General features: G+C 30.8%; 1 protein-coding gene across 2 annotated transcripts; it reads right to left on the bottom strand.

The window, feature by feature from the left end:
• Window positions 1-1,590: 1,590 nt before the first annotated feature.
• On the bottom strand, window positions 1,591-9,028 carry LOC109174332 (heavy metal-associated isoprenylated plant protein 7-like). 2 transcript variants are annotated; one of them, XM_019323564.1, is made up of 5 exons: window positions 8,860-9,028; window positions 8,580-8,751; window positions 6,724-6,926; window positions 4,050-4,140; window positions 1,591-2,312 (listed from the first exon to the last, which is right to left on the bottom strand). In XM_019323564.1, exons 1-5 carry the CDS (start codon window positions 8,866-8,868, stop codon window positions 1,981-1,983), a joined length of 807 nt encoding a protein of 268 aa, XP_019179109.1. In that variant the 5' UTR covers window positions 8,869-9,028; the 3' UTR covers window positions 1,591-1,980. The 2 variants fall into 2 exon arrangements, with proteins under 2 accessions (XP_019179109.1, XP_019179110.1); XM_019323565.1 differs by having other exon boundaries at window positions 8,580-8,745; window positions 8,860-9,026.
• Window positions 9,029-19,225: the final 10,197 nt, after the last annotated feature.

The following is a 19,225-nucleotide window of genomic DNA, read 5'->3' as shown; positions in this document are numbered from 1 at the left end:
TTATTATTATTATTATTATTATTATCTTTTTATTATTATTATTATTATTATTATTATTATTATTATCTTTTCATCATCATCATCATCATCATCATCATCATCATCATCATCATCATCATCATCATCATCATCATCATCATCATCATCATCATCATCATCATCATCATCATATTATTATTATTATTATTATTATTATTATTATTATTATTATTATTATTATTATTATTATTATTATTATTATTATTATTATTATTATTATTATTATTATTATTATTATTATTATTATTATTATTATTATTATCTTTTTTCCATTTTCCATTTCCCTCATCCTTATGCACACATTATTATTATTATTATTATTATTATTATTATTATTATTATTATTATTATTATTATTATTATTATTATATTTGTTGTATAAATGTAAAAATGCTATATGAGGTGGTTGTATTTAATAAAATCAAAAAATTAGAGAAATGAAGAACTAGAGGAATGTGGAATGAAAATTAGAAAATTGGAGAAATGGAAAACTGGAAGAATGGAGAAGGAAAACTGGAGAAATGGAGAAATGGAAAACTGGAAATGGAAAAACAGAAAAACGAAGTAAACGACCTAACATTTCTGATTTCAACTTTGTTGCTCTATGTCTAAATTCTGACTGTGTTTAGCCTTTAAATAGGCATGTAGATCACTTTCTAACACTACACTATTAATTGAAATGAAATACCAATAGTCTCTCACTCTCTTAACATTAAAATTAAAGTAATAAATGTTTTTTTTTGAATGCATAGTAAATGTTATTTAATTCTCCCTTGTAAAATTAAATCTGATTTTGATGACTTGATTTCAATTCTCTTATCATGTCCTCATCATTAGTAAATGTTCTTTAATTTTCCCATGTAACATCAAATCTGATTTTGATGAATTGATTTTAATTCTCTTGCCATGTCCTCATCGTAATTAATTAGTAAATGTACTACTTGTTCTTTAATTCTCCCATGTAACATCAAATACCATTTTGATAAGTTGATTTCAATTCTCTTGTCATGTCTTCATCACTAAATCCTTAAAGTTACATCAATTAACATCATCAAAACCTATACAAAGATAATTCCTAACCCTCATTTTTGAATTGATATTCTTGAGAATATAAAGCATTAAGAAATGACGCAATAAGGTTAGTTAATTTCCAAGAACAATATGTCAATATTATATTTCATTTAATATTTAGTTCATGAATCAAATATGTTGTAATGGTTAATCTCTCTTCAGTAGATAGAAAATATAAGAAAGACAAGAGAGATGAGAGATTTTACTTTTTTTTTTATTTAAAAAAAAAAGAGAGAGAGAGAGAGAAAACCAAAATTGTGGTTTCATTCATGGCATGGCAAATAAAAAAAAAAAAAGACAAATTTTCAAATGTTTGACTTGTATGTAGATGAGGAATAGGAAAAACTAAAATTAATCCAAATAGAACCATATATATTTACTTTTGACTTGATTCGAAAACATACGAAGTTAAAGATGCTCATAAAAAACATGTAAATTTGAAATTAAGTCTAACATCACCAAAATGAAAGCAAATATATATATAAGGAAGTACATACATACATACATATATTGATTTAAATAATAATTCTGCAGACCATACAAAAACGCAGTGCTAAAACTACATACATCTGCCAACTCAACCAATTCAACAAGTTCTTGAAGTCACTATTTACAGCTTCTTCTTCACTTCTCCAGTTCTCCTCCATTATCCTCATCACCACACACCCAAAATTAAAGTTCAAATTATTAGGTAAAAATAAACAAAATTTAAAGAAATACACAACACTCTAACACCACGTCCATGCATTACATTACATTACGTAGTTGTTTAGCTGCATGCTGCCTTATTAACATCATATCATCAGACCATGAAAAATTGCTTGCATGCATAAAAATTTCACCCTCCAGATCAGATGATCATGATCATGATCACATGAGGGTGCAAGCGTGAGGGTTGTCGTCGCTGAAAATCTGAGGAGGATAGGCGTAATCCAAGTAGTATTTAGGGGGCATAGCCATGAACTCGTTCTTCTTCATTTCTGTCTCATCCATTTTCTTTTCGTCTTCTTCTCCCTCTTTCTTTTCCTCTTTCTTCTCCCCTTCTTTCTTCTCCTCATTGTCTTCCTTCTTCTCTTCTTCCTTCACTATGGAAGCTTGCTTCCCTGTTTTCTTGTACACGTCCTTCGCAAGCTTCTCTGGATCCACCACGCCCTTTACCCTCACCTCATTGCTTCCAAGCTCCGTTGTCACTGATTCAACGCCTATATATATCCATTCCCACTTATTATATGTAGTCCAACATTAAAATACTCCTCCATTTTTTTTTTGAAAAATTAAAATACTCCTCCATAATTATCTTAAAATTATTTAAACTTTTAAATTTTATCATTTATTAAAATCGTAAGTTTTGATTATCAAAATTCAACAATATCAAGAAAATATATATGTACTCCGTATATTATCGTATGTATATATAATAATAAGAGTAATGTTGCACCCTCCAAATTTCTTTCCCTCCAATATTGCCCTTTTTATATAACATTTTTCTAATTGGAAATCTAATTTTCATAAATATATAATAAATTTATACACTAGTACTAAGCTAACTATTTTTACAAATTGAAGTATATATAAGCATGTCTTCTTAATGGGGTGGGGAGGTAGAGTAATTTGTAAGGATAAATTTAAATCCCTGATTTAAAATGAGTAAAAAAAATGAACTAAAAGTGAGTCATGGGCCACGTAAGAAAATATAGCTTATTCCATATCTATCAATACCAAATTATTCCGTGGACCATGATTCATATTCTAAGGTAAATCACTAATATATTGAAGTTTAATTTATTTTTGGAATAAGGTTCAAATGGGCCACTGAACGTAACCTGAAAATGCAATTAGGCCACTGAACGAAATAAAAGTGCAACTAGGCCACTGAACACTCTAAAAATGTGCAATTTCACCTGAAAACAGGTTACCATCAATTTTAGCAGGTTATCTGCTTACGTGGCAGCTGAGTTGGCATTTTTAATAAATTTTAATTAATTTTTAATAAATTTTAATAATAACTTTTTATTAATTTTTTTTTAAAAAAAAATAAAAACAACTTTATTTTATTTTTTATTTAATTTTTTCCAATTTTTTATAAAATTTATTATTAAAATTAATTATTAAAAATTATTTAAAAATGCCAACTAAGCTGCCACGTAAGCAGGTAACCTGCTAAAATTGATGGTAACCTGCTATCCGGTAAAATTGCATGCGTTTGGAGAGTTCAGTGGCCTAATTGCACATTTTTTGAGTGTTCAATGACCTAATTGCACTTTTTTTTTTTCGTTCAGTGGCCTAATTGCATTTTCAGGTTACGTTCAGTGGCCAATTTGAACCTTATTCCTTTAGTTTTTTTTTTACCAAAAAAAAAGTTTAATATTTAATGTACTAAAAGTTCAATTTTTAGATAGTATATACTACAGATGAACTTCTTTTTAAGAAATGAATTGAACATGTATGTCTGTGGTTCACAATATAATAATTGATTATTTTATCATAAAATATCATATACAATTATACACATATATAATGATTTTGAAAAATGACACTTTTAATCCTTCAATTATGAGCAAAGTACAAATTTAACCCCTCAATTATTTACAATGCAGATTTAGCCTCAATGGACCAAATTCGTCACTGTGACAATAATTGAGGGACTAAATACACGAACACTTTAAATAATTGAATGACTAAATCTATAGTTTGGTCATAATTATTGAGGGATTAAAATGCCATTTTTCCTTATGATTTTAAATATTAATGGTGTTCAAATAGTGTGGTTTTAGTATAACTTGTTAAACTTTTATGATGAAATGACACAAAAAAAGTTTATATTTGAATAAGTTGTTGACATGGGTAGAAACAACTAAAAATAAAAACTAAAAAAATAATACTCCGTAGTATTTTTTGTTAGTAGGGTGTGAAGTGTGAAGTATGATGGTTATTGGTACCTTTAATTTTCTTGATTCGCTTCTGCAAGACCTGAGCGCATGCCTCACAATGCATTTGAACTTTCAGAACCACTGTTGCGACTGGAGGAGGCTGCAACAACAAAACCAATTTAAAAAATGGACCAGATAAAAAAATTACCAATTCTTCTTCTTCAAAAAAAAAAAAAATACCAATGACATTAAATAATTAAATTACATCGTGATTTCGATTGAAGTTAAAGTGTGTTTCAAAACCAGGAAAATGACTTCTGAAAAATGTTTTCTAGAAAATGTGTTATTTTCCAGAAAATATTTTCATTTATAGTGTTTGGTTGCATTCTAGAAAACTGTCTTGGTGTGTTTGGTTCATTTTCTAGAAAATGAACATAAAAGAAAAATGGTCAAATACCCTAAACTTATCCGATCAACTCTGAAGACAAAATCAGCTACCGGTTGCTTGGTCGCCTTCCCATCTCAGAGAAGACGACCAATTGTTTGCCTTCTCCGATGGAAGGTGATTAGTTAGTCGCCAAGGAGATAGGTTGGAGAAGATGGTTGAAGAATTGAAGAATGTTCGGAAGGCAAAGAGAAGAGGTTTGGAAAATTACTTCCTCTCAAAAAAATGAAAGTTATTTTTCAAAAAAAAAAGGTGATTTCCCCCTTTGACCATAATTAATTTTTCATGACTTTAATTTTTCAAGCCTTGCAAAACACTAGAACTTATTTTCTGGGTTTACAAACACACCCTTAATAACAAAGGGAGGGAGGATCACGAAAAAAAAAAAAAAAAAAAGTAGACATACATAGAATTAGAAAAATAAACATTAGACCTAGTAGCAATCAATAAATCCTAGGACTTGACTACTTTAGTTTAAGATAAAGCACATATTCACAATAAATAAACATAAATTTGCATTTATAATTAGAATATTTTACGTAATCCGACAATATCTTGACTCTATATATATTAATTAATTTGAATTTAATATAACTTTCTCATTAAAAAGTCACTTTAGTACATAAAATATTTATATTCATAATATAATATATTTGTAAACGTGACAAGTCACATTGACTAAGAATTTCTTCCGTTTACAACTCGATCATATCATATCTCCCATGTTTAGTTGTGGTTGTTGTTTCCTTCATTAAAAGCTCAAATGATATGCATGGTAGCTTTGCAGAAATGAGTTTTTGTTTTATTGCACATTTTTTGAGTGAGGACAACTTTAGGCCCCATGCATAATGTAATGCGCCTAATCTTCACAGTGCACCTTTTGATAATAATATATATTATTATTTTAGTCTCAGATCCATAACTCTTCAATTCTTCACCTAAAAAACAGAACAGTCCTCTTCCCTTCCTGGTCCACCCCCCCAATTGCATTGCATTGTAAAATGTGCCCATAGCTATGTGGTGTTGTGTGACTCACCATGGCTGTCCTTTGCCAACACACTGCAACTTCACTCTGCTATGTTGGGTTGCTTTCATGTCAGCTCACAACCCGCAATCACAACTCGATGTGTTTTACAATTAACTGTTCTTGTTCTTTAATTTTTACATTCCCACCACTCTCAAACGTCGAAATTCAAATCCATGACCTTTAACATGAGGTAGACTCTGATACCAAATTGATGGATGCACTCAATCTCACCTAAAAGTACATCTAAATTACTGATAGTTTTTTAGTTCTTACATACCCACCACTCTCAAACGTGGAGATTCGAATCTATGACCTTTAACATGAAGTGGGCTCTGATACCAAATTAACCGATACGTTTTATCTCACCTAAAAGTAGGTCTAAATTGATAATTGAATTACACATTTATGTTTATATATGCTTCACATTCAGCAATCATGATTCATGGGACCATAATTCTTGTAGCCAACCCATTTCCCTAAGCTAGTGGATGGGGTTTTTGGTCTAAAATTTAAAATTTAATGTCCAATAATAGTTAGTACTTCATTGAGTAGCTAGCTAGGTTAAAACCACTGCAACTACTCTAGGATGCTATTTAATTAAGAAGATGAAAAGCATGTACCACTGATAAAGCTGTGGAGGCACACAATTGTTATATTTGTCTGTCTGCCGAGTCAAAACAAAAGCCACAACCATAGGATATGCTAGGGAGTAAAATCCCAATAATTGTTGTACCATGGATTAAGATCCAATGTAGTGAATTCTGATCTACAAATTATGTTTCTACCGTTAATAAATTATGTATCTTTAGTTAGTAAAATTATATATTTCTAAATAAATTGAAAGCTATACATAATAAATATATTAATTACAAAAACATGTAGTTAACATATGTTGTGTCTGCAGTTAACATATTATTAGAGCCGTCAAAAGGGGCTTTGCCCGCCAACCCAGCTTGCCCCTACTTAGGTAGGGTGGATTTTGAAAATAGCAATCCACCAAGAAGCGGGCTTGTTTAACTCGCCCCGCCTAGGGTGTCTTCAATTTATTTACAGATACATAATTTGTTAACTACAACCTACATACCACATACTTTGAATGTCATTTTCGGACCAAGTCCATAATGTAAGATAACCCTCCTAAAAAAAAATCCTATGCCCTTTTGTTATTTTGGCAATGTTCAAAGTACATTTACTGCTTTGAACATAACTTTTTCACAACACCATAAAAAAATTATATATATGTGAGAGAGGAAGAGAGAGAGGAGGCATACCTCATCTTTCTTCTCTTCTTTAGGGGGCTCTTTGATTTCTTGCTTGGTTTCCTCAGCAGGGGGCTTGGGAATAGGCGAAATGAGGTCAACCTTTCTGCCACTTTTCTTCTGAATCCTTTCACACACTTTCATAGGATCAACACTCTTATTACCTTTCACCACAACTTTGCTTGCCTTATAATCCGCTGTTACTTCCTCCACTCCTGTTATAAAATTACCCCAAACGCAATTTAACTCATAAACCTTTAATCCTTAATTAGTATAAAGCTAAGGTAGATTAAGGTCTATATTTGGTACCATAGTTAGCTTATCAGTCAATTTTAACTTATTTGACTACTATTAACTATTTGACTTGGTTAAACAACCAATATAAGTGTTTGATTAATTAATTTTTGGTAACAGCTTATTGCTCCAAAATACAAAAATTTAAAAAACTGCTCAGAGCAGTTTTTTATTTATTTATTTTTTTTATTAACTTTTTGAGAAAGTCATTTTACATCTAACCAACTATTAATATCTTTCTACAATCAACTAATGATATCAACTAGTAAAACCCACTAACTCAATCAGCTAACAGCTTTTTGTCCCACGATGAAAAGTAAAAGTGATACATTTTCGATAATCATAGAATTCAATGACTAAAAGTGAGCAAACACAATAATCAAGATAGCAAAGAGTAAAAAATAAAAAATTAACTCATTTCTTTTACAATAAAGTAATTAAACGTAAAGAATGTATAGAAACTTACAGCTTAACGTACGTGAGGAGTGACATTGTAAAAATTGTCATGTAAATATCAGTGAAACATAAAAGTAATAATATGTCTTGTAGGCCAATGTTGGACTGTGGCCTTTTATTATTGTCTAATAACTCATTGAGAATATCAAAGACTTTGAATTCAAAACTTGGAAGCTTATCAGGTTCATGTGGTTAGTGGGCTAAAGTATATATGAAACAAAAGAAGGCTCATTCCCCTATAAAATAAAGTTTTTTTTTCCTGCATTTTGTATAATTAGTATTCTTTAAAAAAATAAAAAAATTAAAACAACTTTCTGGTATAATATTCTTGGGGTATAATAAGTTGTGGACACTTTTTAAAAATTTTTGTGTCTGGTGTTATAAATTGAGATGTGAGCCAATAAAAAATAAATCAAGTTTAACTAACAAATAAATCAAGTTTAACTGACAATTATTTATGTGGGTGAATGAGAAATGAGGGGGCAATCTAACCAAATTAATCGAATTATTGACTTGATAATCACAAGGTTACAAATTTAACGGGTTTAAAAAATAAATACAAATAATGGGGAAATGAGGAGAAGTTACAAAACAAGGGTAAAAACCCTTTCTTGCAAGGGGAAAACAACTCTAATTATGGGGGAAATTTTTATTGTCATGATTACAATGTGTTATACTTTATAAATTTATTTTTTTGTGTTTTGTCATAGATATATAGGGGCAGCATAACTCTACAAAGTAAAAAATATAATTTTTATACTTAATATATGTATAGAATTATAGGTACCATTGAATAAAACACTGTAAAATAATATACTTCTTCCGTCCCATTTTATGTATCGAGTTCGGTTAACGAGGCCTGAAGTTATTTACAATTAAATTTTTTTATAATATTAAGTTTAGAATTAGTATGTAAAATGTAAATATTTAGAAACTACATCAAAAGAACTATTAAACACAAAAATCAAATTTAAAAATTATAAGAAAATGCTAATAGAAATAAACAAAAGAAGAAAGAGCTGATTTAACACATGAATAGTGAGTAAGACCGATAAAATGTGACAGAGTGAGTTATTTTATTTTATTTTTTTTTTAATTATGAGTGAATATGAATATACCTTGGAATCCTTTCAAGGATCTTGTGACTTTTCTAGCACAAGCCTCACAGTGCATATCAACCTTGAGCACAATTTCAATCTTCTCTTCTTCCTCCTTTTTCTCTTCTTTCTTCTCTTCCTTGCTCACTTCTTCTTTCTTCTCACCCTCCTTCTTCCCTTCCCCTTTGTTCTCCTTCCAAAATACCATCAGATCAACAATTTAAAAAGAAAAAAAAAAAGAAACAGATAGAAAAAATATATAATGGAAAATAATTTTGAGAGAGGAGAGAGAGAGAGATACCTCACCCATGTCTTGTAGACTTCTTTTTTATGAGTTTCTATATGGAAGAGTTCACTGTGTTCTGAAACTGCACAAGGAAATGAAAGGCCTTCTTTTAAACTCTCTCTCTCTCTTTCTCTCTCTCACACACACACTCTGTAGTGTGTATTTCTAGTGGTGAAGAAGAGCATTTAAGTAGAGTGGGGAGGGTCACACTGCAAAATCTGATTCGGAATTGTTTAAATAATGTTTAATGCATGGTAGGAAATTCCCTTTTGTATGAGTCAGCACCTCATCATTCCAAACACAGCATTTATAATTCTTGATTGCCATAATAATATTGTCACATGTGTACGACTCACTATTCTTTTTTCAGATTTTTTACAATTTTTCTTTCATTATTATTATTTTTTAACGCGATCCTAATTTATCGGACTAATCTTAAGCAGAAGTAAATTGTGAGTTGTACAATGAACCACCAGTCAAATTTTAATATTCATTTATAGACAAGTAATTCAATCTAGAACCCTATACTGTCGTCTCCAATCATGACCTTTAAGTCAAGCGACGAAACTAAACCATTACACTATTTACGAATTTTCTCATTTTGAGAAAAAGTTACATTATCGCACATAAAGAGTAAAAAGTTGCAATAAGTAGTTAAATACAATTGATATTACTTAATTAGTCAAAAATTTTCAAATTATAAATGAATATAATCCCCGTCACTTTTTATTTTTAATAAGTTATATTTTTATGTTTGGTACTTTGGTATTGTAGAAAAGTCTATATATTTTAAGAGAAAAGGGCAAAAAAGATATCAAATCGAAATGTTCTTTTCCTAAGAAGTATATACTTTCTAATTACAATTCTATAATAACTACTTGTATTTTTTTTAATAAATAGAAACGCAAAGAAAAGCAATATTATAAAACTCATGAGCTTACAAGGTATAATTCGAAAATGAAATTTCAACTTAGAATTTTAGATAAATAATTTAGATGTGAAGTTGCGTGAGATCGTCTCACCGTGAGACGGCCAGGTCAGGTCAAGATGAAAATGTAATACTCATATGTACAAATGTCATACTTATATGCTCAAATGTAATAGTAATAAAGAATAAAAAATTTGTTACTTATAAGAGTAAATGTAATACGTTTAATGAAAAATGTAATACTTTTACGTTTCGATTTAAAAATATTACATTTTTCTTCAAAAGTATTATAACTTTTCTTATAAGTAAGGGTCATTTGCCAACATTACTTATTATGGAAAATGTAATACTTTTGTTGGAAAATATAATACTTTTACATCAAAATGTAAAAGTATTACATTTTTAATCAAAAGTATTACATTTTCCCTTATAAGTAATTTTTTTTTTCTGATTAGTATTATATTTGAGCATATAAGAATGACATTTGCATGTTGATTCGCCCCGGCCCGTCTCACGAATAAAGATCCGTGAGACGGTCTCACACAAGTGTGAACCTAGATTTATTTAGTATTTATTTATAAGAAAAAAAAGACATTTTTATCACTTATCACTACAATGTAAATTAAGTTCATCAATTATATATTATCAAATTAAGGGATTTGATTTCTCACTTTATTAATTAAGTGGTTTATTAATGGTACATCTAATATTTAAGAGATTCAATTTACAATATGAATAATTAGAAAATTAAATATTTACCACGACCACAAATGAAAAATTAAAATCACTTTTTTTTTTTTTTTTCCTATTTGATGGTTTTGTCGGGATAAGGTCCACCATAAATCGGGTATGGGAAGTACAGAATGGGGCTGGGGTAGGAAAATAGTAGTATTATTGCTCGGGGCGTTAGACTCGAATACGTGCAAAATCCAAGATACCGGCCCAAAACGACGGTCCAAATAAATAAATAATACAAGCTACACCCAAAATAGGGGACTAGAAATAATAATATAGGTACTAGGAATCGAACCCTTGTTCATGGGTTAGAGGTTACAATCGTTATACCGTGGACCAGGGTCCACAGTGCACTGTGGACTCTGGTCCTAAACGACGTAGTTTTGAATTTTAATTTTGACGGTGAATGTTTGTTGTACAATTCACGTTACAGATTTATTTATTTATTTATTTATCCTGTAAAGCATTTGTATGTGTCTTGTGTATGCAATTTTGTGTCTCATGTTATGCAATTCTATACTATAAGTGAATGGATTATGTACCTGAAATAAAGTAAATATAACATGCGTGCACTTTTGTGTCTTGTGCTATGCATTTTTGTGTCTTGTGTTATGCGTTTTGTGTCTTATGTTATGCAATTATGTACCTTAAGAATATTGATTATGTAACTAAAGTAATATAAAACATGTGTATGTGTTTTGTGTTATGCGTTTCTGTGTCTCATGTTATGCAATTTTGTACCTTAAACGTATGCATTTTGTCCCTAAAATAGATTAGTAGTTGTGTAACACGCAACATATTGTGTGTCTTATTTTACGTATTATGTCTTGTATTATGAAATTATGTGCCTATATGACATATATTATCTACATAAATCAGATTTGAGAATAAGTAAATATATAACATGTGTATGTGTCTTGTGTTGTGAGTTTTTGTGTCTCGTGTTATGAAATTATGTACCTTAATAAGAGTGTTGATTTTGTACCTAGAATAAATTAAAATTTGTGTTGAAACATTAGAAACGGGAAACTACTGCGTCTATTAAAGCTTAAATATCAAAATGACGTCGTTTTGATCTAGGGTCCACAATGGTATGTGGACCTTGGTCTACGATATAAATTGCCTAGAGGTTAGGACTAGAAACCACCAAGCTAGGAAGGTCATTATGATCCAAGGGATGATCTTTAAGGGGAGGCGCAATGGTGCCTTATATAGTGTTGAAGGCCTTTCGGATCGTTGACAAATGTACGACATTGGCTAGTTTTCAATCTTGGCGATACATGTGTCCACCCCATTACTTTGCTTCCAGCACACTCCACATGCATAAGTAGAGCTTCCCGCCCTTTAATACCCAAGAAATTTGAGTAGCTTGAGTGGTTGGTGTTTATGTTGTTAAGTAGGAGGTTGTAGGTGGGTTTAATACCCCTTGGCAACACTTCCTTAGTTTATTTTGCTCCATGCTTCTTTATTTCCTTAGCCTAATAAATTTTCATTATTTCTGTTATGCCAACGCCTTATAATAAAAATTAACACTCGCTTAAGTAAGACTTTTCTAATAAAATGGGTCCTCCGGGATCCCTTGTCGCCATCACTATTCATAATTAGTAAACAACCACATTTAACTTTTGATTTTACAAAAATTCCGAGTTGATGAGGGCTCACTCGTGCAATTTGTTGCGTGAACTCAATTCACCATGGTTTCAATGAATGATGAGAAAATACAAAGCATGCTTGAACTTGTATGTTGACTTCTCAATGAAAGCATCAATGATGAAACTAAATGAAACAATATTCAAATCAATCAATTCCAAACAAACTAGAAAGAAATAACAAAAATAATATAAAGAAAATGACAAGTATAGTTGTGTGATTATATTGTTCGTGGAATAGTTCATATATTACAAGAATTATGTAGTAATAAGACAAATTAAAGAATGTGTCCTCACTAAGACAAGAAGTATTCTAATTAAATTAGTCCTTATAACTAGCACTCCATAAGACTAGGTCTTCGCTCAACTGACATACTGACTAACCATGGAGGCCGACCTTGAGAGCCAATATAATCCCGAAGGCCAACCCCAAGAACCGACCCAATGGAGATGATCCCGGAGGTTAACCCTGGGAGCCGATCTCAAAGATAGACCCTGAAAGCCAACTTCACTGGCCGAACATCTTTATGGCCTTCGCTTCATATGACATGGCTAGTCCAGGTGGCCAAGCCCAAATCATGGTCAATCTCGAGACTCTGAATCGACACGACCTCCTCTTCCTTGGGTAGCCTTTTGTTAACCCTGAGTATATGGTTTGAACTCATGCTAAGCGAACTGACCCCCTAACACAACTGATGACTCCAAGGTCGGCCATCGGTCTACATGCTTTGCTTGGATTTGCGCCACACCTCTAGCTTGGGCTTAAAAACTTGGTCTGGGTCTAATATATTCATCAATATATGTATAGTTTTATGATACTAAATTTTTACTTTTAATAATATATTTTATCTGTATAAAAGTTCAGTCAAATTAAGCGAAAAGGTTTATTGGCAAAAAAAAAAAAAAACGAATATTTTTACCTCATCCAAACCTTAAATTTTGTACTTTAACATCAAACATTTGTTGTGTAATAACTATATTCAGCTATATATTTAATTGAGTAAATACCCAAAATGGTCCCTCGACTATAGCTAAATTCACAAATTGGTACTCGACTTTCAATTCAACCAATTAAGTCCTTAATTTTGTAATTTTGATACGATTTGGTCCTTCATCTATTTGACTGTTTGTTGACCGTGATCGACGATCTCCAGAAGAACCTTCAGCTCTCCTTGGAGCACGTGGAGGCCTCTAGGATGACGTTGCACTGATTCGGAAACACGTCGTCTTCTTCGGTCTGGTACGAACTCAACTACATTGAATCTAATGGGAGGATGAAGAAAGGCGACCGGATTTGGTAGATTGCTTTCGGTAGTGGATTCAAATGTAACAGTGCAGTCTGAAAATGAAACCAGAACCTTAAAAAACATACGATGGACCATGAAATTACATATATATCCTCAAAAATCACAGTCAACAAACGGTCAAATAGACAGAGGACCAAATTATGTTAAAATTACAAAGTTAAGGACTTAATTGGTTGAAATTGAAAGTCGAGGATCAATTTGTAAATTTAGCTATAGTCGAGGGACCATTTTGGGTATTTACTCTATTTAATTGACCAACTTTAAAAAAAGATTTATACTTTTGTTTTGCTAGCAACTTGCAGGCTGTGAATCCTTAACTTTGTTATGACAATAATGTATAAGCATTTTAGCAATTTGTAGACTAAGGGTCCGTTTGGAAAGCAGGAAAATGACTTCTGGAAAATGTTTTCTGGAAAATGAGTCATTTTTCGGAAAACATTTTCCTTTCCAGTGTTTGGTTGCATTCTGGAAAACTGTTTTTGTGTGTTTGGTTCATTTTCTGGAAAATGAGTAGAATTGTATAATTAAACATTTTAATTATTTTATTTCGAATATTACAACATGTATAATAATATAATAATATAATAATATAATAATAATTTTAAATATAATAAAAAAACTAATAATATATCAAAAATATTATGGTAGTGGTGGTGTAGTGGTAGTTGTGTTATATAATAATAATAGTAATAGTAATAATAATAATAATAATAATAATAATAATAATAATAATAATAATAATAATAATAATAATAATAATAATAATAATAATAATAACAACTGGTGGTGGTATGACGGTAGTGGCAGTGGTGGTGTGGTGGCGGCGACGGTGGTTGCGGTGGTGGTGGTGGCGGCGACGGTGGTTGCGGTGGTATGGTGGTGGTGGCGGCTACGGTGGTATGGTCGTGGTCATGGTGGCGGCGGCGGCGGCAATGTGATGGTGGTGGTGTGGTGGTAACGGTGGTTGCGGTGGTGTGGTGGTGGTGGTGGCGGTCGCGGTGGTATGGCGGCAACGGTGGCGGCGACGATGGTATGGTGGCGGTGGCGGCGGCGGTGGTGGTAGTGGTGGTGTGATGGTGGTGGTGGTGGCGGCGACAGTGGTTGCGATGGTATAGTGGTGGTGGTGGCGGCGGCGGTGGTGGTAGTGGTGGTGGCGGTGGTGGTGGTGGCGGCGACAATGGTTGCGGTGGTATGGTGGTGGTGGTGGTGATATGGTGTTGATGGTGTTGGTGTTGGTGGTGGTAGTGGTTGCGGTGGTATGGTGTTGATGATGTTGGTGGTGGTGTGATGTTGGTGTAAAAGTTGGAAAATGACTTCCCCTCAAAAAAAGGGGAAGTCATTTTCCTCCAAAATGAGCCTATTTTCCAAAGTCAACGGAAAATGATTTCCGTTGACTTGATTTTCCAGGTACATCCAAACAATGGAAACTTGGAAAATGATTTCCAGAACTCATTTTCCAGGTTTCCAAACACACCCTAATTGAGACACATTCATATTTTATCTCCTTCTCCAGTCTATGGTTCAAACTTTTATATTTAACTGAAGATACAAAATTCACAATCTTACTGATTTGACTATTATAAACAACATACAAATTATGTTAAATATTACACCTCAATATCCATATAATTCCTTTTTATTTGAATACTGAATATTATATTTTTAATTTTTCTTAAACATAAATAGTAAATACGTTGTATACTCTATACAATAAACGATTTTAAAACTAAATCTTTTCTAAAAATATATAAAATTAGATTTAGACATTATAGTTATTAATTAATTAACGAGTTAATACCCAAAATGGTCCTCGACTATAGTGGTTTTTCTCAATTTCGTCCTAAATGACTTTGGTGACCTAATGTAGTCCCATATTTTTGTGTTTTTGCTTAATTTAATTTAGTCATCCGTTTGTTATTCCGTCAAATTGGTGTTAAATAAATGAACAATTTAGTAATATCAATATTGACCTCTCTTTACTCTCAGTCCTACGAAGTGCGAAATCCCTCTTTCTTTTACGAATTACTCTTAATTAGATCTGCGAATCAAATTTTATATTTGCAGGTTTGGGAGTAATTCTGGAAGTAATTTGTAAAAGAAAGAGAGATTTCGCACTTTACATGTCAAGGAGTAAAGATATGTCAATATTGAAATTACTGAATTGTCTCTCTATTTAACACCAAATGAACGGAATAACAAATGGAGGACTAAATTGAACAAAAACACAAAAAACTAGGACTACATTAAGGGTGTGGAAATCATTTTCCGGGTTTTCAGTGTTTGGATGTGCTTGGAAATCAAGTCAACGGAAAGTTGTGCTTGGAAATCAAGTCAACGAAAAGTTATTATTATTATAAAATAACAAATAATACTACTACTCTCTCAACCTATTGAAGCACACTGAGTTAACACTGCCTCCACTAAAGCTCAATCTCATGACCTCCCATATAAGAAAGTCATTACATGCCATTTGAGCACAAAGTGCTTGGCTACCACTTATTATTATTGTTGTTGTTGTATTGAATTACAAGACTTTGATGAGTTATTTTGATATCTTATTAGTTATTTTTTATTATATTTAAAATTGTTATTATATTATTAAATATTATTATACATGTTGTAATATTTTAAATAAAATAATTAAAATGTTTAATTATACAATTCTATTCATTTTCCAGAAAATGAACCAAACACACTAAAATAGTTTTCCAGAATGCAACCAAACACTAAAAAGGAAAATATCTTCTGAAAAATAACTCATTTTTCAAAAAACATTTTTCAAAAGTCATTTTCCTACTTTCCAAACGGACCATAAGTCACCAAAGTCATTTAGAATGAAATTGAGTACTCGATAACTATTTTAGATATTTACTCATTAATTAACAGTCAACTCAAGAAATCGAGTCAAGTCAATCTTTTCTTACCAATAATCCAACTATAAATGAAATTACAAAGAAGATATATTATACACGCAAACCGGCCAGAATGTATTTCGTTTATATATAAATTTGTGTGCGATTATTTGTGAACAAAAATAGTCCAACTTTCCTAAAACTAGTATGGTTCAATGTACAAAAATGTAAGATGATAAGGATTATATAGTAATTTGCATGACAGCATCTTCCATTATTATTGTCTTAGTGTGGTTGGACCACAATGTTTTTAACGTTTTTCTATATTTTTCTAGAAACATCTGCACTCCAAAGCTAGATAAAATTTGTTCTACTATTTTCTATAGACAGATTTTTTCTTTCAATGTTCTATGTGGATCATATCGATCATATGATATATTATATAATGTAAAGCTTTCAATTTATGAAATATGAAAATTATATATCCGCATGCCTAGAGTTGCATGTGTCTCCATCTGCCCACTCATATATATCATCTTTCAAAAAAATAAAAAATAAGTGTTCCACAGTTTTTCAACAAAGAAAATTTAAATTCTTCAAATGCCACGTGCATGGTTCATTATACTATAGGTCTAAGACATTACAAAATAATTGGATTCAACATCGGTTTTGAAAATATATGTCAGTTTTACAAAATAAAACTAACAATCCATATAGTTGGAGGGGATTAGAATTCTAATCTCACTTAATTTTAAAAGCAAACAATTTTATGTGGAATTGTAATTCTCATTCTCACAGAATTTGAATCTCATGCCTCCTCTTAGTATTTTCAATTCCATATATATACTAGTTTTTTATGCGCATTGAGCGATTGGGATAATGCTCAATGTTTTTTTTTTTAAATAAGTACTTTAAAGTATATTAAGACAAGATTATATTGAAATTGTTCATGCATAGATAATTGAAGGTTGAATTTGCGTATTTAAATAGGTAATTCTTCTCCCAAAGGTTGAGTCCCCTACCCCAAGGGCTCCCCACACTGTGACCCGACAGAGCATTGTAGGAAGTTGTAAATCACGGAGACTCAATGGTTCAGCAGACAGGACCAAATGCCGGTGCGAACAAGGAATCTGCCCACTTTGGACATAATTCCTGCACTGTCGCAGCCGAGGTTCAAACCTTGGTCTCTTCTCCTAAATACTGCCCACTAAACCATTGAGCTAAGCCCGTGCGGGTTAAATAGGTAATTCTAAGTTTACAAATGCAAGATAATATAGTCAAGATTGATTATAATTGTCAATAAAATAATTGTATAGGTATGGTTGAAACCAAATACGGGACATAAGGGAGAACAAATAAAAATTAGGGCATAAAATATTAAATATATACTAATATTGTTTGAGGAGATTTCGACATTAGGATTTGTGGTTAAGTTCTATTAAGACTTTAATATTAGAATTAGATTAATGGTGTAATTATAATTCTATATTAGACGTTAATATTATAATTAGACTAACGGTGAATTAACGGTATTTAACGAAAAAGTTAAATGGATAATCATATAATTAAGGATAAATTAGAAAAATTTAAAAAAAAAATAAAAATTAAAACCTGAACAATTTGAATCATTCATTTGATTTAATAATTTGGCGGTCATTTTTTCTACCCAATGTTAATAATTAAATAAATTCGTTGGTCAAATCCGCTAATATAATCCGCGCGCTAACTGCTGATTGTCAAACAAGGACATTGCAAGGTAGTTCTCACTTCAATTTGTTGTGTGATTTGAATACTCTCTTTGTCACAAAATCTCTCAAGTAGTTAATATGGTTGGCTTTATTAATTATATATTTTTTTATTTTTTTTTATGGTATTAATAAAATACTTGGTAAATAAATATATAGCATTATTTTGTATTATAACTTTGATATTTAATTAGAAAAATAGTGCAAAAAAAAAAGATAATAGACAATGTAGTGAATATAATCAATTGATGAATTTGAATGTAAAAATTTTTACATTTGAGAAAAATAAAGACAATATAACTAATGAAAATATTTATCTTAATTAATTTATTGATAATGAATAATTTTTTTTCACTGAATTAAGACATTGTAAGGACAATGTAGCGAATATAATCAATTAATAAATTTGAATATAAAGAATTTTTATATTGTAGAAAAATAAAGACAATATAACTAATACAATTATTTCTCTGATTTAATTTATTGATAATGAATAATTTTTTTTTTGAATAAAGGCATTGTGGACACATAATTCTAAATTAAAGAAATGCATATCTATAATTTTTTGTTGTAGCTACTAAATTATTATTTATATAATTTAATAAGAGTAAAATAGAGTACTAATTATGCCAACTTTGATTGGGATGAGGTTCGAACCTAAGACTTTTTTTTTTTTTTTTTTTAATTGAAATCAATGAGTAAGTTAACGGTGAACTAACGGCAATTCTTAAAATTATAACGGAATTAGTAACGGTGTGTGGGTATTTTAGGAAATTTTAGTGTAAAATTTAAATCTTATCAATCTTTTAATCAATCTGAGCCATTCATTTGATTAAAATCTGTGACCGCCATTTTTTCTACCCATTATAGGCCTAACTCTCTTGGGCTCTTATTAGTATAGTAGATAGTAGATAGTAGATATAGTGAAAGTATTTTACATATTTGGTAGTAGGATGTAATTGAAATGATTACAATATTAATGTTTGGTTATGTATGACCCTATAATGGAAATAAGAGTGTTTGGTTTATGGATTTACACACTATGAATGAGAATCAAAATCATAGTTATTATTTGGTTGATAAATTTTTTAAACAAAACTATCACTACAAGAAATTTCATATTTAGTGATAATAGAAGTTGTCAACAAAACTATCAATTTTGGTC

Source organism: Ipomoea nil, unplaced genomic scaffold (assembly GCF_001879475.1).
Source record: "Ipomoea nil cultivar Tokyo-kokei standard unplaced genomic scaffold, Asagao_1.1 scaffold0642, whole genome shotgun sequence".
In the NCBI taxonomy this organism is placed as follows: domain Eukaryota; kingdom Viridiplantae; phylum Streptophyta; class Magnoliopsida; order Solanales; family Convolvulaceae; genus Ipomoea; species Ipomoea nil.
The sequence above is the reverse complement of the archived record's forward strand: the minus strand, read 5'-3'. Positions and strand labels throughout refer to the sequence as shown.

Bases quoted from the DNA above. Each gene is read 5' to 3' on its own strand.
- LOC109174332 (XM_019323564.1), bottom strand. The intron at 4,141-6,723 runs GTATGCCTCCTC...TTGTTGTTGCAG, and splicing joins AAGAAGAGAAGAAAGATGAG to CCTCCTCCAGTCGCAACAGT. The intron at 2,313-4,049 runs GTACCAATAACC...GGATATATATAG, and splicing joins GCGAATCAAGAAAATTAAAG to GCGTTGAATCAGTGACAACG.